General features: G+C 53.9%; 3 protein-coding genes across 3 annotated transcripts in view; 1 reads left to right on the forward strand and 2 right to left on the reverse strand.

Annotated features, from left to right (window-relative positions):
* Positions 1 to 19,154, reverse strand: part of LOC311429063 (uncharacterized protein) — a 70,586-nt gene that overhangs the window by 30,673 nt on the left and 20,759 nt on the right. The gene's annotated exons all lie outside the window — the stretch shown is intronic.
* LOC311429074 (olfactory receptor 14A16-like) lies at positions 1,805 to 4,225 on the reverse strand (the record flags this gene model as incomplete). The annotated part of the gene is made up of 2 exons (XM_084540220.1): positions 1,805 to 2,154; positions 3,474 to 4,225. 2 exons carry the CDS (start codon positions 4,223 to 4,225, stop codon positions 1,950 to 1,952), a joined length of 957 nt encoding a protein of 318 aa, XP_084396346.1. The 3' UTR covers positions 1,805 to 1,949.
* LOC311429069 (coiled-coil domain-containing protein 81-like) lies at positions 9,022 to 18,617 on the forward strand (the record flags this gene model as incomplete). Its single annotated transcript, XM_084540217.1, has 10 exons — positions 9,022 to 9,100; positions 9,607 to 9,668; positions 10,240 to 10,393; positions 10,472 to 10,728; positions 11,115 to 11,185; positions 11,562 to 11,650; positions 11,761 to 11,866; positions 15,309 to 15,432; positions 15,741 to 15,878; positions 18,552 to 18,617. 10 exons carry the CDS (start codon positions 9,022 to 9,024, stop codon positions 18,615 to 18,617), a joined length of 1,146 nt encoding a protein of 381 aa, XP_084396343.1.

The raw sequence follows: 19,154 nt of genomic DNA on the forward strand, positions 1-19,154 counted from the left end.
ATTGCTGAGGGATGATGCTAAGAACTGGCTGACAGAACTATGTGTCATGGATGATATCTGGGCCTGATTGTCCAGCAAACTGGCACACCCACGGCCTCACCAATTTGTTAAATCCACATAGCACCATTCTGGCTATAAGAATTCTCTGAGATAAAGCCAAAGGCCTTGCTAAAGACAAGTAAGTACCTTCCCTTCCCTTTGCTTCCCTTTCCTTCCCTTCCTCTATGGGTTGGTTCATCAGTCCTGTTTTTGTCCTTCAAGTGCCTGGAGGTGGCTGTGGAAAAGCTTGCCCCATCACCTTCACAGGGACTGAGGTGAGGCTGACCAGCCTTCATTCTCCAAGGCATGAGGAATGCATCCTGGCTGAGGGCATTTGTGCAGCCTCAGGTTCACCTCAGCACATGTACACCATGTGCATGCTGAAGCCTCAACTGTACCAGGCACATCTGGACTTCTGACTGAGCCATTCTGTGTCCCAATATAGAGGAACAAACCACCTCTCTGAGCTGGGCTGAGAGCCCTGGTCCTGGAGCTCCTCAGGCAGCTCCTGCTGCCGTCAAGCCCTGGCAGCCTGCTCCAAGCTGCAGAAGTACCCAGGGGTTTCTCTTTCCAGGGATCCCCTGCACACACACGGAGCCCCACTCTCCTCCCAGGACTTCCCACCTCAACAGAGAGCCTTTCCCAGGAAGGAGCACGCCTGTGCTGGCCTGGCCAGCCATTCCTGCACCCTCTCACCATGCTCCCCACAGCCCCAGCTGGTGGTACTGCCTTGCAGAGCAAGGGGGCTGTGGTGTCTGGGAAACAGGGGCACTCTGCAGGGCTGTGCTGGGCAGGCTGGGAGGCAGAGACAATTCATGGGGCTCCTCCACAGACTGCCTCCCACACCAGCTCTTCTGTGGCTGTTGAGGATGCTCAGAGGAAGCCTGCCTTCTTTGCAGTGCCATGAGAAGTGTTTGGGTGCTGCACCCTATGGCATTCCACTATTCACATTCCACATTCGCTCACCAGACTCTTTTCCCTGTTCTTGCTATGTCCCCTGGGTCACAGGGCTCTTCTTGTCCTGCTCACATCCAGATTTAACACTTGATCGCAGGGGGACTCCACCGGGAAGAGGCTCATGCTCTGTGGGCTCCATTCACTGCTGACCCCCTGGGACACACTGTCCCTGCAGCTCCCCTGGGCTCTCCTGATTCCTTCCAAAATCTGCTCACCTGCCACCAGCCCCAGCACATGCTGTAGTGCCACAGGCAGGTTAACTGGAGCCTCCTCACCATCTGCCTGAGTGCTGGACACCAACAAGCAACACCTGAGGGAGTGCTCATGCCCTCAAACACCCAGCTGGGGCTCTGATCACTTCACCCTGAGCCCATGGAGAAACAGGCAAAGCCAGGTCCCTCTTGGAGTCCATTTCTGGACTGCAATGTTCTTGACAGCAACTGTGAAGGAAGACCTGAGCCGCCAGGCACTACCCTGAGCAGAATCACTTTATGGGATGGAAATGCTGTTCTGGAGGCCAGCTGTGCCACAAAAATGCCCGTTGCCAGTCCCTGCCTGTGGTCACAGGATTGCCACACAGCAGTACTGTGACCAAGCTACAGGAACAATCAGGCTTATGCCAACAGAAAACACTCAGAAGGAGATTGTAGAAGCGGGATGAAAGTAGCTCTGGACAGACGAAACCCTGCTGCTTCCTGGCAGTGCTGCTATGGTGGGTCTCTATATTCCTCTTCATTTCCACCCATGGGCATTACCCTGGAACCCCCAGCAAAATTCTCAGAAAAAGCATCTCAGACACACTCTTCACTGCAGGTTCCTTTGTTTTGTTTAAATACGTGAGTAGGATCAATAATGACAATTTATATGGAAAACATTGTTGCCCTCATTAATAACAAACCAAACCCACCAAAGAACAAAAGACAAGCTTTTTATCATGAGTTATATTAGCAGTGCTATTCCGGAGAAGACAGGCAGTACATTACTTCTGATGTACACCCACTCATGAGTTTCTGCAGTGCATCCTTGAGCTCCTTGTTCCTCATGCTGTAGACGAGGGGGTTCATGGCTGGAGGAACCACCGAGTACAAAACTGCCACCACGAGATCCAGGGATGGGGAGGAGATGTAGGGGGGCTTCAAGTAGGTAAAAATGGCAGTGCTGAAAAACAGGGAGACCACGGCCAGGTGAGGGAGGCACGTGGAAAAGGCTTTGTGCCGTCCATGCACATAGGAGAAAAGAATGACAATTAAACACGTGGATGCTAAAGAGAAACCAATCATAAGTACCCAAACACTCCTGAGGTAGGAATATGAGCAACAGATCCTGAGGATCTGCACATAGGACAGCAAAATAAATGCAAAACACTCCCCAAACCAAACAAAAATACGAAGTGTGAGAAGCCCCATTTCCCTGAGGCCCCTTTAAGGGGGCCCTCTTTTTTTTTTTTTTTTTTAAAAAAAGAAAAGAAAGAAAAAAAAAGAAAGAAAAAAAAAGAAAAGCTGCAATGAGGTCACCCCAGAGACTTGACTTCTCCAGGCTGAACATCCACAGCTCTCTCAACCTCTCTTCATACAAGAGTTGCTCCAACCTTCTGATTAAATTTGTATCCCTCCTGTAGTGAGTTAACTTGGTAAGGTTTTGGTAGCAGGGTGCCATAGGGGTGGCTTCTGTGACAAGAATCCAGCCAATCAGAAGAATCAAGCCAGTAAGTGATGGCATTGGCATTTCTGTGAAAACATATTTAAGAAAGAGTAAAAAATAAGCTGCTACGCAACAGCAGCTGGGAGAGATAAGAGTGAGAAACTTTTTGTTTTTAGTTTCTCACTGCTCCAGTCAGTTAGTTAAATCTCAGTAAGTGATCTTAATCTCCCTACACTGAATCTTCTACCTGTATCTTAAAAAAAAAAAAAAAAAAAAAAAAAAAAAAAAAAGGAGCGCTCTGTTTTCTTCAGCTACTCCTTTGAGGAGGGGGTGAAAGTGTGATGAGTGTGATGTGCTGGAGCTCAGCTGCCCATTGCTGTGAAACCACCACACTGCTCAGCCACGTTATTGGCATCAGCTTTGAAAGAAGAAGCAGGATTTCAGGCAGTCTGTTGGGGAGATCCTGTTTTATTAAGCAGATGATTAGAGAGAGTACTGAAAAAGCAGTTTCATTCCTCAACGTACGGTAGATATATATATTAAAAAAATAAATCTAATAAACTAATGAATGGGAATGACAACAAAGATAAATGTTACAATAATGATCATGAAACAAGTACCCAGGAAGTCATTTGTGGAGAAAAAGCAGTAATTTCTCACTTTTCAGAAACATCACTGAAATCATATTCCTAATGGCACACTTGAGCTCCTGGTTCCTCATGCTGTAGATGAGGGGGTTCACTGCTGGAGGCATCACTGAGTACAGAAATGACACCATCAGGTCCTGGGCTGGGAAGGAGATTGAGGAGGGCTTTATGTAGGCAAAAAGTCCAGTGATGACAAACAGGGAGACCACGACCAGGTGAGGGAGGCACGTGGAGAAGGCTTTGTGCCGGCCCTGCTCAGAGGGCATCCTCAGCACGGCCCTGAAGACCTGCACATAGGAAAAAAGAATGAAAAAAAAGCACATGGATGCTAAAGGGACACCAATCATAAGTACCCAAACATGCCTGAGGTAGGACTGTGAGCAGGAGAGCTTGAGGATCTGGGGGACTTCACAGAAGAACTGGTCCACAGCATTTCCTCCGCAGAGGGGCAGGGAAAATGTATTGGCTGTGTGCAGCAGAGCACAGAGAGCCCCACTGCCCCAGGCAGCTGCTGCCATCTGGGCACAAGCTCTGCTGCCCAGGAGGCTCCTGTAGTGCAGGGGCTTGCAGATGGCAACGTAGCGGTCGTAGGACATGATGGTGAGAAGGGAATAGTCTGCAGAGAGGAAGAATAGAAAGAGAAAGACCTGGGCAGCACACCCTGCATAGGAAATGGCCCTGGATCCCCAGAGGGAATTGGCCATGGCTTTGGGGACAGTGGTGGAGATGCAGCCCAGGTCGAGGAGGGCGAGGTTGAGGAGGAAGAAGTACATGGGGGTGTGGAGGCGGTGGTCACAGGTTATGGCAGTGAGGATGAGGCCGTTGCCCAGGAGGGCAGCCAGGTAGATGCCCAGGAAGAGTGCGAAGTGCAGGAGCTGCAGATCCCGTGTGTCTGCAAATGGCAGGAGGAGGAACTCGGGGATGGAGCTGCTGTTGGACATCTGATGTCTCTTGACCTTGAGGCCGGTCTAAAAAGAAATAAAAAATAAAAAATTAAAAGAAATAAAAACAACACTTGTGTAGACATAATATATAAAGGAACTTTTCATCATTGTTGCAGAAATTCACTCACTTGCAGAATAGGGCTTGGTGTATTGTGTATTTTTTTGTGTATTTTTTTTGTCCTACACACCTGAGAAGTCCTTAAAGGTAGAAATCCTTGGTGTACTTCCCACCAAGTGAAATCCTGGGGCTCCTGCAAGGCAAAGGGACTGTCCCTCAGGGCAGAGTGAGGACAGAAGGTGTATCAATCAGTCCTGTTCTCAGCTGCCCCATGCAGACTCCTCGGGAGGTTGGTCACACTTAGGTGTTCCTCTGACTTGACCCTTAATGCTACTGAGAGCAGAGGAATCCAGGTTCAAAGTGCGCATCTCCAAAGCCCTCGCCCAACTCATCATATAGTGAGAGCAGCTCCCTCTCACTCCCACAGAGAGCTTCTGTGCTGCCTGCAGCTGTCCCTGCCTGCAGCTGGGTCTCTGTCCCCACGCCTCCTGCCTGCAGCTCACAGCCCCCATCCCACCCCATCAGAGCTGGGTGCTCAGCTCTGCCCTGCAGACACCTCCTGGCAGCAGGGCTCTGCCCAGGGGCAGCTCGCTGGGGGCACGTCCTAGAGCCCAGGGCACACCGACCCTGATGAGACTGCCCATGTGGTGGTGGAGCTTTCTATGAGCTGAGGGGCAGGAAAGGGACTGAATGGTGGTCCTTGTAACCTTCCTTATTCTGTCGAGTAAGTCTCAGTCTCTTCTTGGAAATAACAGCTTCTATTTCTATTCCCAGTGAGCTAAAAGAAGAGAAAACTGAAAGCAGAGGCTAAGGAAATATGAGAGTTCCCTTTGAAATTCGCCCTGGGCAGCTCCCCGGGCAGGCTGAGTGCTGAGCCTGGCAGGCGGCAGAGGCCCTGCCCCGCCACACAGCCCCTGGGGCACAGCAGGGACCCTGCTCTGCACCACAGCCCTGGACACCCCTGCCTGCACCCCCGGCTTCTCCTGCCTCCAGCCAGACACTTACTGGCTGCAGGGCTGGGAAGTCTTCTCCCGCAGGGAGCTCCGTGCATCCTGCCACTGCTGCTTGCCTTTAAGCACTGTGTCTCTGCAGGCAGTGCCCCCAGCCCTGCTGCGCTGTGCAGAGGAGCTGCTCCTGGGCAGAGCTGTCTCTCTGCAGCGCTGCCCGCTTGCCAGGAGCTCCCCTTGGGCCCAGGAGCCTGGCCCAGCTCAGCAGCAGAGGCCCAGCCCAAGGCCTCCCTTGCTCTGCCCCCCACCAGGCTCCCTGCACATGGCCCTGGGGAACCTGCTGGCAAACAGCCTGAAGGGATCCCTGGGCTCCCCTCCCTCACCTGGCACACACACTTCTTGACAGCAGGATCATTTCTCCTAGCACAAAAAACAATTATCTGTACCAATCACCTCTTCTCACATCAGCTGATGGTGGGACACCCAGATAAGGTCATAGAAGTAGCTCCTTTAACCCCCTGCTTAAGGAAAGGATTCAGCAGAGTCAGTTAAAACATCTCATGCTGGGTTTTTGTCCTGGGGCTGGAATGGGTCTCAGATCCCTCCCATGCCTGCCAAGGACCCACAGGACCTAGGGTTTCTCTGCACTCAGTTTAGGTGTGCATAACATGGGCAGCTGCAGGTGGGCATCTTGTCTCAGCCCCAGGAGCTGGAGAATATCAGGGGGTTGCAAACACCTGGTGACATGTCAGGGGGCAGAAGTACGTACAGGCATCTGCGAGCTCTCATGGAGGAACCCTGAGGGACAGGGCAGCACCTGGGGACATCCCCTTGGAGGCTGGTGAGGAATGCCTTTGGCCAGCTGGAATGACAGCAAATGCACCCATTTAGGACAACTAAACCTGTCCCTCCTCAGTAGGCTCAGGGCAGCCTGTAGAGGCATCCACCTGACCCGATGGAGAACTGTGCCACAGGGAGAGCTGAGTCTCTCTCTCCCTCTAGTTTTCCCTCCATCTCCAGGGACTGTAACAGCACTTGTCTCATGGACATCCCTACAGTATCTAATTAAATTTGGGGCAGCTGCTCCATTTAAAGGCAATTCCAGGCCTGCAGTGCTACCTGAGATGCCAACGCTGCCCAGCACCACTGGAGCATGCAGCTGACACGGGCAGCACAGGACCCCCAGGACAGCTCTGGCCATTCACAGCTGGTACTTAACGGGCACCCCTGAGGGCATCTCTGACAGACCTGGTGCTTATGAGCAAGTGACCTCTTCCCAGGGCTGCAGCAAGCCAAGGTCTGTCCTTCCTGTATCCAGCAGAGGCAGGCAATGCATAGATATGAGGCACGTCACACTGGGGTTTCCACTTGTGTCCTTTGGTTTACAAACACTGCTGCTGCTTCTTTTCCCCATCCCTGACGCAGTCAAGACACAGCCCAGTGATTTTTTTCTGTGTTCCTGTATCACAGGATGCCCATAGCCAAGGACATTTTCAGCAGCCCCTTCTCCTGCCTGGAGATCAGCCCCAGCTCCAGCATGGGCCCTCAGGGCTGCACCAACACCACAAAGGCCCTCTGCTGTCAGGGCAGCACAGCCCAGGCCTGTTTCCTTCTGGCCTCAGGAACACCAGGGCGTACTGTAATTCAGGCCCCTCATTTCATCCTCCTAGGGCCACCTGCCATCCATGGCAGCTTGTCTCTGCTCTGAAGAAAAGCCTCTTCATGCCCAGGCTCTTGGCACAAGATCTGGGACAAGCCTGAGTTTGGCCCTTGTGCCACAGCTGAGGTGCTGCAGCCCAGATGTGCCCCAATGCCCTCAGCCTGGGGCACAGGCAGGAGGAGCTGGATCCCCGCCTGCTGTCACAGGGCTGGGTCATTGATGGCAGAGCTGCTGAGGTGTGGGGGGACAGGTCCCTCAGCTTGGGGTGCCGTGCTGGATGGGGGCAGATTGTCCAGAAGAGACAGGCAGGGGTGATCAACAGGGGGTTGCCCTCCATGTGAAGGATCTGTCTGGATGCTTGGAGCTCCTCTATGGGATGGGCAGCAGAGTGGGGGAGCCCTTGTGGGTGAGGGTCAGAGCAGAGCCAGTCAGGGTGACCTTGTGGTCAGAGGTAGATGCCTGCAGTCAGGCTGAAGAAGCAGACAGTCTTGTGGAAGCCACTGGACTAAGATGAATTCAATGACCCCATGTCACCCTGGGGGCCTTTAATCACTCGGACGGTCACAGGAAAGGGACACTGCTGGGTGCAAACATTCCCGAGGTTTCTGTGGGATGTTGGAAACATCTTCTGTGCACAGCTGCCAGATGGGTCGACCTAGGTGGTGTTCAGCAGGATCTGGGACTTGCAAACAGGAAAACCTGTGTCTTGACACTCCTCCTGCAAAATTCATGTCATAGTCCAGCTGCTTTTCAGCACAGGGAAAGAGATGAGGTTTCGGGGCCCAGCCCTACATCTAGTACTGCACAGGCCCACTCACTCATAGATGCTGGGAGGCCTGCAGCCCCTCCGTGCCATCCCTGGGGGTCTTCAGGCAGCTCCTCCTGCCGCAGGGCCAGGGCAGCCAGGCCTGAGCTGCTGCAGCCAGAAAGGTTTGCCGGTCCCATTACTTCCTCATCAGCTGAGACTGGGTCTCAGACAAAGAAAAGCAGCTGTAGCTGCTTAAATATGCTGAGAGCCTGGGGACGGCTTCTGCCGAGAGGCAAAACCCCTCTCATTTATACGCAGGAACATGGTGGAGGCTCCTCGCTCAGTCACAGAAAGGCGTGACATGACATGTGTTGGAGAAATAATCCACTAAACACACAAAAATCCACTGCTGAGGGGCAGGCACCTGGAGAGTATTGGCAGATTGACTTTAGCGAACTGCCTAGAAAGGGGGGCTGAAGTATTTGTTAGTCCTCGTGGACTCGTCTGCAGGCTGGCCTGAGGCCTTTCCGTGTCATACCAGGAAGGCGAGAGAAGTAGTACAAGCTGTGGTAAAAGAAAGAATTCCGAGATTTGGGGCACCTTTGGGAACGCCATCGGACAGAGGTCCACAATTGATAGCCAAGGCAGTTACTAAAAGAAGCAGACTATTAGGGATTGGTTGGGATCCGCATAGCCCTTACAGACAGACCCCAGTCTAGTGGCAGAGTGGACAGAATGAATCATACTCCCAAGACTCAGGCAAAGCGTGTCAAGAAACTTCAGTGCTCTGAAGACAGCTTTTACCCTGTCTTTTGCAAAAGGCCCAGCCCTAGGACAAGCCTCAAACCCCACCTTCCTGGAAAAGCAGAGGTGTGTTGGGGCAGGAGCACAGCAGTGACTTCTCCAGCGCTCCACTTCCTTTATTCCGTGGCCTTTGTCAGCATTTGGAGATGCTCCTGGTGGATGGGCCAGGAACCGCTAGGAATGAACTGGGCAGAAGGGAGGTGACTGTTTCTCAGGACAGGAAGGGAAATCTCTCGTCTGTCTCGTGAGCTGTGCCATCTCCATGCTGCTGACGTCATAAGGCTTATTAGGACATGTGATGATGTCACAAAAGGATGGACTGCATCACCAGCACATAAGCACTTGAGCAGCGGCAGTGCTGGCACTTCCCTGCAAGGCCTGGTCCGTGCTGGGCACTGCTTGGGTGCTCCCCACCGCTGTCCTTCTGTGGCCAGGAGTGTGGTTAGCAGGCAGCAAGCTTGCACTGGGCGACCCTCGCTGACGGGCGGAGGAGCAGGCGCACCTTGCAGAGGAGCTGTGGTTGAAGAGCCAGGGCGGGCATCCCTTGTCCTGAGCTGAGGGCCAGCAGCAAGCGAGATGGAGGGCTGCTGGAGGGTGACCATCGACCCTGATTTGGTTTCCCAGTTCCCAGTGCTCCTACACCTCTCCCCCAAAGGTAAGGGTGTCAGGAGTCCCTTCCCACAGGGTGGCCCAGGGGCTGTCAGCTGTCCAAAGCTGCAGGTCCAGGGCTGGGGGGTGGTGGTGGTGCTGGACAGAGCTGGTGGCTGCTGCGAGAGCCCTGCCTGAGGATCCTGCTGGGCTCAGGGGACAATGGGGCAGCCAGGACCCCTGGGTCCTGATGATGGGTCCTGTTCTGAGCCCCAGGGCTCCTCTGGGCATGGCTCAGCCTCCTTGTGATGGGGACAATCCAGGGCCAGGTTTCCCTGGGAGCTGCTGCCTCTTTGGGATCTGGCTCTGGGAGGAAAGACCTCTGGTGTCCCAGAGACTGGTGTGGCCTGCAGCTCCCACAGGCCTCTCCGGAATGTCCCAGGAATGCCCGCATGTTGTTTTTCTGGGGGGGCTCGCATATGCCTGCATGTGTCCTTGCCTGGGTGCGGTGCTTGCCAAGAGGTGGTGAGCTGTCTGGCCTGGAGCCTGACCTGTCTTTTCCTTGCTTTCCAGAGACTGAGGCTGTCTGGGATGCTGTATCTGCACAAATTCTGGAAGCGCTGGAGCAGGATAAGGTGGGCTGGTGTCCTGGGCCCTGCAGAGCAATTCCTACCCTACACTGAGACTGCCCAGGGTGCCCGGAGCAGCTTGCTGGCCAGCTGGGAGAGAAACCAAGGCCAGATCTGCTCTGCTTCTCGGGGGTTTGGCACACCCTAGGGCTTCACTCTTCCCTGGGGCCTGAGTGGAGAGGGCGAGCAGAGAGATGGGGGAATATCCTGGGTCCGTGCCTAGGATAATCAGTCCCAGGCCTAAGCCGTGTGTTTAGGCCTAGGCCTAGGGAATCAGTCCCAGGCCTAAGCCGTGTGTTTAGGCCTAGGCCTAAGGAATCAGTCCCAGGCCTAAGCTGTGTGCTGGAAACCTCTGGGCTGTTCCCTAGCCAAGGGATGGTGGCAAATCCTGGGAGGGGTTGATGAAAGAAACGGAGGATGCGGCTCTTCTCCAAAGCTTTCCAAAGTGCCCCACCTTGCCCCATTGTCCCTCAGGAGCGGGCAGGGCACAGAGCAGTGTCCCCCTGCTCTGACAGTCATCCCTTTTCCCGTCTCTCAAGAACTCCCTCGTCAGCCTTTCTGTCTTGTCTGTGTGCAGGCTATTCAGGTTGCGCAACTCGGGACCTTTGCTGTTCTCCAAGAGGAATTCCATGTGAAGCAAAAGCAGTTCTTGATTCGCAAACCGTTCTTCCAGCTGGACATTGATGAGGCGTGGGTGGAGGACATGTACTGTCCCCCTGAGATCCTCCCTGGTGAGAAGGCAGCAGCCCCCCTCTTCCTGCCCCATGTCCGTAAGGATTTGTTGCTGAGGATGTTGCTTCTCCTTGCAGATGACATCAAGGTGAAGCAGCTGAACTACCTGCAGCTAGCAGAAGCCACCTCCTTACCACTGTACATGGTGCAGGAGTGTGTGAAGGAGACCATCGTCTTGTACTGTTGCCTCCTGAGGAACAAGGAGCACGTCCCCTTTGCCTTCAGGGACATCGGTGTTTTGACGTGCGAAGATGATTTCCTGTGCATGAAGTTTTATCCGGACTGTGTTAAACGTCTGGAGAGCACTGCGGACCTCTTTGCAGTGCTCCACAGTGTAAGTTGGTGATGTTTTGAGGGCTACTTCAATTTCTTTGGGAATCCTGTGGAAGGGTGATCAATCCGACCGCTGTTGGCCAGCCTGGACACGGCAGGCCAGTCAGGTGCCTTTCCCCACGCCTGCCCCTTTAGCTGCTTTCTCCATGAGCTCTTCTGAGCGTCTGGATGCTGGCCCCTGCAAAAGGCCTGGCAGCGTTACTGTACAGCCTCGATATTCTGCCATGCTCCTCCAGAGCAGAACAAAGGTTGATGGAAGAGGCTTTGGAGGAGGGTTTTGGAGAGAAGTCTTTCTTTTGGCTTGGGAGACAGGTTTGCTTCCTGTCAATGAGGGCCCTGAGAAAACTGCCTCAGAACCCCAACCAGCAGGTCTGTGTCTCTTTGCAGAGAATATGGCGGACACACCCGACTGCCTCGAGTGGAGAGACCACCGCTCGTGGGATGCAGATGTTCCCAAGGTGAGTGCATTTCCTCCGCAGCCCTTGGCTTCCCACCTCCTCCTTTGGAAGGTGCGCGGTCGGGTCTCCACGCTCAGCATCCAGTCGGGGCTAAATCCTGGAGAGACTGGGTCCTGGTTAACTCCTGCTGACTTTCGGCTACGAGTGTCTTCACCTGGAGAGGAGGGGCATTGCGGTTGTGCTTCTTGTGCCCGTGCTGCTGGGAATTTAGGCTACCTTTTCTGGTGTTGCGGGAAGCTTGACAACAAACCCCATGCGTGAACGTGACAGAAAAGGGATGCCATGCCCCGTGCAACACCAGGAGGATTACTGCCAGCAAGCTGCAACGGGTAGGAGGCCAGCCTTCTTCAAGCCCGTGTCCTCTTTTGTTTGCCAGGTTTCATCTGACTGTGAGGACAAGGCCAGAGGCCAAAGTGCCGTCCACCTCGCAGCAGGAAGCTGCAGGAGAGTACAGGATGAGAAGAGGTAAGGGTCCGTGCTGTCTGGGGGTGGTCCCTGCCCCACGCTGGCTGACTGCAACCAGCTTAAAAGGCAGTGCCCATGCGGCTGCTCTGAAGAGCTTCCTCCTTTCCTAGTTTCATTGTTCCGTACTGGCAAGCTGCGGAAGCTTTCCCTCCCCACGGTGAGAAGCTGGGAGCCAGACACGAGGCAGCAAGATCTGGAGAAGAAGCCTTCCACCAGGTGAGACCCTTGGGGGAAAGGAGGAAGGAGCCACTTGCAGCCACACAGGAGAGATGTCCCCTTTGGACCCACCAGAAAGGCTCCTGACACCCGTCCCGGAGGCAGCCGCTCTCTCCACGGATGGCAAGCGTGCAGCACGTTTGCCTGAGACTGGCACGCCAGCTTGTCGTGGTTTAACCCGACGGGCAGCTAAACACCACGCAGCCGTTCGCTCACCCTCCCCCCTCCCTCTCTGGGACGGGGGAGAGAAATGGAAAGTGAAGCCCGTGAGTTGAGATAAAGACAGTTTAATAAGACAGGAAAAAAAAAAATAACAAAATAATAATAACAATAATAATAATGATGATACAATGGTGATAATACGAAAGTAATAATAGTATGTACAAACAAGTGATGCACAATGCAATTGCTCACCACCCGCTGACCGATGCCCAGCCTAACCCCGAGCAGTCCGGCCCCCTCCCCCCGGCTAGCCACCCCTATATATTGTTTAGCATGACGTCAGATGGTATGGAATACCCCTTTGGCTAGTTTGGGTCACCTGTCCTGGGTCTGTCCCCTCCCAGCTCTTACTGCACCCCCCAGCCTGCCCGTTGGCAGGACAGAGCAAAGGCTGAGATGTCCTTGGCTTAGTATAAGCACTGCTCTGCAACAATTAAAGCATCGGGGTGTTATCAGCACTCTTCTCATTCTAAGCCAAAACACAGCATTCCACCAGCTACTAGGAAGAAAATTAATTCTGTGCTAACTGAAACCAGGACATCTATCCACCCCTTATTCCATACCATTTATGTCATGCTCAGGTTACACTCTTTTCCATACATTCTAATTAGTCACCTATAGTAATCATGGTAGTGATAACATACAGTATAATATACTATTTAACATGGTGCAATTCAGTTCATGGGCTATTCTCACCCAGTATTAAATCTCCTTGAGGTACACACCGGACCTCTCCGTTCTTTTGCATCACCCACCAAGTATATCCAGGTCCCTGAGCGAAAACAATTCCACGAATAGGTTTGCCTTTTCCTGAGGCAGGAGTAGCCCAGACTGTTTTACCCAGCATATTTTTTACATGCACTACAGGAACTTTATCCCCATCTACAGTACGTAACAGGTTTGATTGGGCAGGTCCAGCTCGGTTGGTAGATCCCCTAGTATTGACTAACCAGGTGGCCTTTGCCAAATGCGTATCCCAGTTTTTGAACGTCCCAGCGCCCATTGCTTTCAAGGTAGTCTTTAACAGGCCATTGTATCGTTCAACTTTCCCGGAGGCTGGTGCATGATAGGGGATGTGATACACCCATTCAATACCATGTTCTTTGGCCCAAGTGTCTATAAGGTTGTTTCGGAAGTGAGTCCCATTGTCTGATTCTATTCTTTCTGGGGTGCCATGTCGCCATAGGACTTGCTTTTCAAGGCCCAGGATGGTGTTCCGGGCGGTAGCATGAGGCACAGGATATGTTTCCAGCCATCCGGTGGTTGCTTCCACCATTGTAAGTACGTGGCGCTTGCCATTGCGAGTTTGAGGGAGTGTGATGTAATCAATCTGCCAGGCCTCTCCATACTTATATTTCAGCCATCGTCCTCCATACCAAAGAGGCTTTGACCGTTTGGCTTGCTTGATTGCAGCACATGTTTCACAGTCATGAATAACCTGTGCTATAGCGTCCATGGTCAAGTCCACCCCTCGATCACGAGCCCATCTGTATGTTGCATCTCTACCTTGATGGCCTGAGGTGTCATGGGCCCATCGGGCTATAAATAATTCACCTTTATGCTGCCAATCCAGGTCCACCTGAGCTACTTCAATCTTAGCAGCCTGATCCACCTGCTGGTTGTTTTGATGTTCTTCAGTAGCCCGATTCTTGGGCACATGAGCATCTACGTGGCGTACTTTCACAGCCAGGTTCTCTACCCGAGCAGCAATATCTTGCCACAATGCAGCAGCCCAGATAGGTTTGCCCCTACGCTGCCAGTTGTTTTGCTTCCATTGCTGTAACCATCCCCACAGGGCATTTGCTACCATCCATGAATCGGTGTAGAGATAGAGAACTGGCCATTTTTCTCGTTCAGCAATGTCTAAAGCCAGCTGAATGGCTTTCACTTCTGCAAACTGACTCGATTCACCTTCTCCCTCAGCAGCTTCTGCCGTTATCTCAACCTTTTGGGCCCCACGTTGGGCGCCAAAAAGACTGTCGTGGTTTAACCCGACCGGCAGCTAAACACCACGCAGCCGTTCGCTCACCCTCCCCCCTCCCTCTCTGGGACGGGGGAGAGAAATGGAAAGTGAAGCCCGTGAGTTGAGATAAAGACAGTTTAATAAGACAGGAAAAAAAAAAAATAACAAAATAATAATAACAATAATAATAATGATGATACAATGGTGATAATACGAAAGTAATAATAGTATGTACAAACAAGTGATGCACAATGCAATTGCTCACCACCCGCTGACCGATGCCCAGCCTAACCCCGAGCAGTCCGGCCCCCTCCCCCCGGCTAGCCACCCCTATATATTGTTTAGCATGACGTCAGATGGTATGGAATACCCCTTTGGCTAGTTTGGGTCACCTGTCCTGGGTCTGTCCCCTCCCAGCTCTTACTGCACCCCCCAGCCTGCCCGTTGGCAGGACAGAGCAAAGGCTGAGATGTCCTTGGCTTAGTATAAGCACTGCTCTGCAACAATTAAAGCATCGGGGTGTTATCAGCACTCTTCTCATTCTAAGCCAAAACACAGCATTCCACCAGCTACTAGGAAGAAAATTAATTCTGTGCTAACTGAAACCAGGACACAGCTTCATTTTCCAGCAGGGCCCTGATCCTTGGGGGAGCTGGATGCAGAGCCTTGTTGCAGAAGCTCTTGTCCCTTCAGGAGACCCCCACATTGCAACGGAGTCCATCTTTTTGTCTGTGGGAGCAAACGTCCCCCGCAGTTTCTTCCAGCCTAAGGAGCTGTGATAGCAGGTGGAAACGTTTCTTTCAGGCATTTTTTCCAAAAAATATGCCAGACTTCATGGCAGGCACAAGAGAGTGCCGAGGGAGGGAGGTGGCATGCCTTCCCCTCTTCCCTGATGGCGTTCTCCGATGTCGCTAGCTCCCCAGCTAATAATAATATAGATAAGATAATCTGCTTTCCACCCATAAGCCCGGGTGGGCCGTACTGGTGTCTCTAGGATCCTGTCCTTGCACAAGACACTGCTCCTCTCCTTCTGCCACCACAAAGGGCCTGGATACGGGCATCCCGAGCCTTCCTGAAGGCAGCTGGTGCCACAGCTTGGCGGTTGGCTCTCTCCGTCTCTGCTGAAGCGAACACGGCCAGTCCCACACCCATTCGCTGCGGAACTGCCGTCTGCTGCAGAGGCTGACGCAGCTTGCGAGCGCGGACTGGAGACCAAATTCCCCCGGGCTCATGCAGCCTCCCGGTGTCTGTTTGCAGTGTGCTCCCCCCGTGTCCAGGCAGCTCCCCCAGGACGAAGACAGACAGGCAGGAACCAGCTCCTCGAGCCAAGTCCACGAGCACTGCGCTCCCTGCTCCCGAAGCCTCTCGCAGATTGGCGCAGGTACCTGCTCTGCCTTGCTGCAATGACCACGCGGTTTGGCACTGTACTAAAGCCTCTTTGTGTGGAGCGATCCCAAGCCAGACCCTTGGGCTGCGTTCATTTTCACGCTTGTTACCTCCTTCTCCTCTTCCTCGGGAGACACTTTCCCTGCCTCTTGCTGCCTCCCGTGTTGCCATGAGCCGCTTCATTTGGACCAGGGGGATGGAAAAGGAATGAGGGCTTTCTGGGTCTGTGATGGCAGAGGTCTTCGGTCCAACAGCTGAGACCAATCCTGTCTGCTGTTGTGTTTTCTGTTTGTTTTCCTCCAGGAGACCTGGAACCTGTCCTCGCAGTGGGACCAAAAAAAGAGCTCTTGGCCCTTGTACCGAGAGCGAATACAGCAAGCCCGGGCAGAAATGGCTGCTTGGGAAGCCTGGTCTCGGGGGGAGGACCATCAGACACTCCAGGTACGGGCAGTGACCAACACCGCTGAGAACAGCAGCGCTCCTCCCCGCCAGGGCTTCGAGGGGGGCAGGTCCCAGGGTGGTGAGAGCAGGACGGGCACCAGGGCGCAGGGCAGGGCTTTGCCCGCTCCTCCCTGTGCGGGAGAGGCTGTCAGCAGAAAGCGAGGGGTCAAAGCAGCAGCCAGACGTGGGCCGGCAGTGCCGAGTCGCCTGCTTCCCAGCTCCTGCTGCAGGGTCCTTTCCGGGGGTCCTCTGGGAAACAGCACCCGTGTGTCCAGTGCCATCCACGGCAGCTTGTGCCAAGAGCCTGGGCATGAAGAGGCTTCCCTTCACAGCAGAGACCTCCTGCCGTGGATGGTAGATGGGCACAAAAGGATGACTTAAGGGGTCCCAAGAAGGGCATGGCCTGGTGTTCCTGAGGCCAGAAGGAAACAGGCCTGGGCTGTGCTGCCCTGACAGCAGAGGGCCTTTGTGGTGTTGGTGCAGCCCTGAGGGCCCGTGCTGGAGCTGGGGCTGATCTCCAGGCAGGAGAAGGGGCTGCTGAAAATGTCCTTGGCTATTGGCATCCTGTGATACAGGAACACAGAAAAAAATCACTGGGCTGTGTCTTGACTGCGTGAGGGATGGGGATAAGAAGCAGCAGCAGTGTTTGCAAACCAAAGGACACAAGTGGAAACCCCAGTGTGACGCGCCTCATATCCATGCACTGCCTGCCTCTGCTGGATACAGGAAGGACAGACCTTGGCTCGCTGCAGCCCTGGGAAGAGGTCACTTGCTCATAAGCACCAGGTCTGTCAGAGATGCCCTCAGGGGTGCCCGTTAAGTACCAGCTGTGAATGGCCAGAGCTGTCCTGGGGGTCCTGTGCTGCTCATGTCAGCACCATGCTCCAGTGGTGCTGGGCAGCATTGGCATCTCAGGTAGCACTGCAGGCCTGGAAGTGGCTATTACATGGAGCAGCTGCCCCAAATTTCATTAGATACTGTAGGGATGTCCATGAGACAAGTGCTGTTACAGTCCCTGAAGATGGAGGGAAAACTAGAGGGAGAGAGAGACTCAGCTCTCCCTGTGGCACAGTTCTCCATTGGGTCAGGTGGATGCCTCTACAGGCTGCCCTGAGCCTACTGAGGAGGGACAGGTTTAGTTGTCCTAAATGGGTGCATTTGCTGTCATTCCAGCTGGCCAAAGGCATTCCTCACCAGCCTCCAAGGGGATGTCCCCAGGTGCTGCCCTGTCCCTCAGGGTTCCTCCATGAGAGCTCGCAGATGCCTGCACGTACTTCTGCCCCCTGACCTGTCACCAGGTGTTTGCAACCCCCTGATATTCTCCAACTCCTGGGGCTGAGACAAGATGCCCACCTGCAGCTGCCCATGTTATGCACACCTAAATTGAATGCAGAGAAACCCTAGGTCCTGTGTGTCCTTGGCAGGCATGGGAGGGATCTGAGTCCCATTCCAGCCCCAGGACAAAAACCCAGCATGAGATGTTTTAACTGACTCTGCTGAATCCTTTCCTTAAGCAGGGGGTTAAAGGAGCTACTTCTATGACCTTATCTGGGTGTCCCACCATCAGCTGATGTGAGAAGAGGTGATTGGTACAGATAATTGTTTTTGTGCTAGGAGAAATGATCCTGCTGTCAAGAAGTGTGTGTGCCAGGGGAGGGAGGGAAGCCCAGGGATCCCTTCAGGCTGTTTGCCAGCAGGTTCCCCAGGGCCATGTGCAGGGAGCCTGGTGGGGGGCAGAGCAAGGGAGGCCTTGGGCTGGGCCTCTGCTGCTGAGCTGGGCCGGGCTCCCGGGCCCAAGGGGAGCTCGTGGCAAGCGGGCAGCGCTGCAGAGAGACAGCTCTGCCCAGGAGCAGCTCCTCTGCACAGCGCAGCAGGGCTGGGGGCACTGCCTGCAGAGACACAGTGCTTAAAGGCAGGCAGAAGTGGCAGGATGCACGGAGCTCCCTGCGGAAGAAGACTTTGCAGCCCTGCACCCGGTAAGTCTGTGGCTGGAGGCAGGAGAAGCCGGGGGTGCAGGCAGGGGTGTCCAGGGCTGTGGTGCAGAGCAGGGTCCCTGCTGTGCCCCAGGGGCTGTGTGGCGGGGCAGGGCCTCTGCCGCCTGCCAGGCTCAGCACTCAGCCTGCCCGGGGAGCTGCCCATGGCGAATTTCAAAGGGAACTCTCATATTTCCTTAGCCTCTGCTTTCAGTTTTCTCTTCTTTTAGCTCACTGGGAATAGAAATAGAAGCTGTTATTTCCAAGAGACTGAGACTTACTCGACAGAAGAAGGAAGTTTACAAGGACCCCCAGCAAGTCCCTTTCCTGCCCCTCAGCCCATAGAAAGCTCCACCACCCCTTGCACAGTGTCAGCAGGGTCTGTGTGACCTGGTTTCTAGGACGTGCCCCCAGCGAGCTGCCCCTGGGCAGAGCCCTGCTGCCAGGAGGTGTCTGCAGGGCAGAGCTGAGCACCCAGCTCTGATGGGGTGGGATGGGGGCTGTGAGCTGCAGGCAGGAGGTGTGGGGACAGAGACCCAGCTGCAGGCCGGGACAGCTGCAGGCAGCAGAGCCATGGGCAGGGAGTGAGAGGGAGCTGCTCCCAGAAAGTCAGTGGCAGAGCGATTTGGGCACCTCCGTGCCATCCCTGCACTGCTGATGCCTTCCACAGTACAACCCTTGGTCTCTTCCCCTTCCCCAGCATAGACCACTAGAGATATTTGCATGGGAATTTGTTCATGACATGCCTTTGGAGTCAGTGGTATAGGGGATAACTCAGATGAAGCTAAGGTACGGATGCTGCATGTTACATAATGCAGATACATTAAAGGAGGAAAAGCCTCCATGTCCCCTCATGACAAGTAGGGTTGTGGAAATGCTGTGTGTGGGGCTGTGAATGAGATCACTCTGTCTTCAGGTCTCCCCATTTTTAGAGCATTCAAAACTTTTCCTGCAAGGGTTCTACTGGGCTGCACGCTGCCCCCCTCCAGGGCACAGCTCTGCCATAGCAGCTCTGTGCTATGCATGGAGAACACACCTACAGGCTAAGGGCGTGTTAATGCTGCTGGATATCAATATGTGGTAGCTGCAGTGATCCTCTGTAACCCTTGCTAGGTGTGGAGAACTGAGATTGTCCTCAAGAGGTGAGGAGATTGGAGTTTTGCATTTCAAAACTGGATTCCTCTGTTCTGTCCCAATTCTTCTCAGGGGAACACCTGAGCATGATATCTTCTAAACCAAAGCGGTGCGAGCCGGGGGCAGCTGTGACCAGGACTGAGGGACAGGATGGCTGCCCTCACTGTGC

The sequence above is a fragment of the Aythya ferina genome (assembly GCF_964211825.1).
Source record: "Aythya ferina genome assembly, contig: HAP1_SCAFFOLD_279, whole genome shotgun sequence".
NCBI lineage: Eukaryota > Metazoa > Chordata > Aves > Anseriformes > Anatidae > Aythya > Aythya ferina.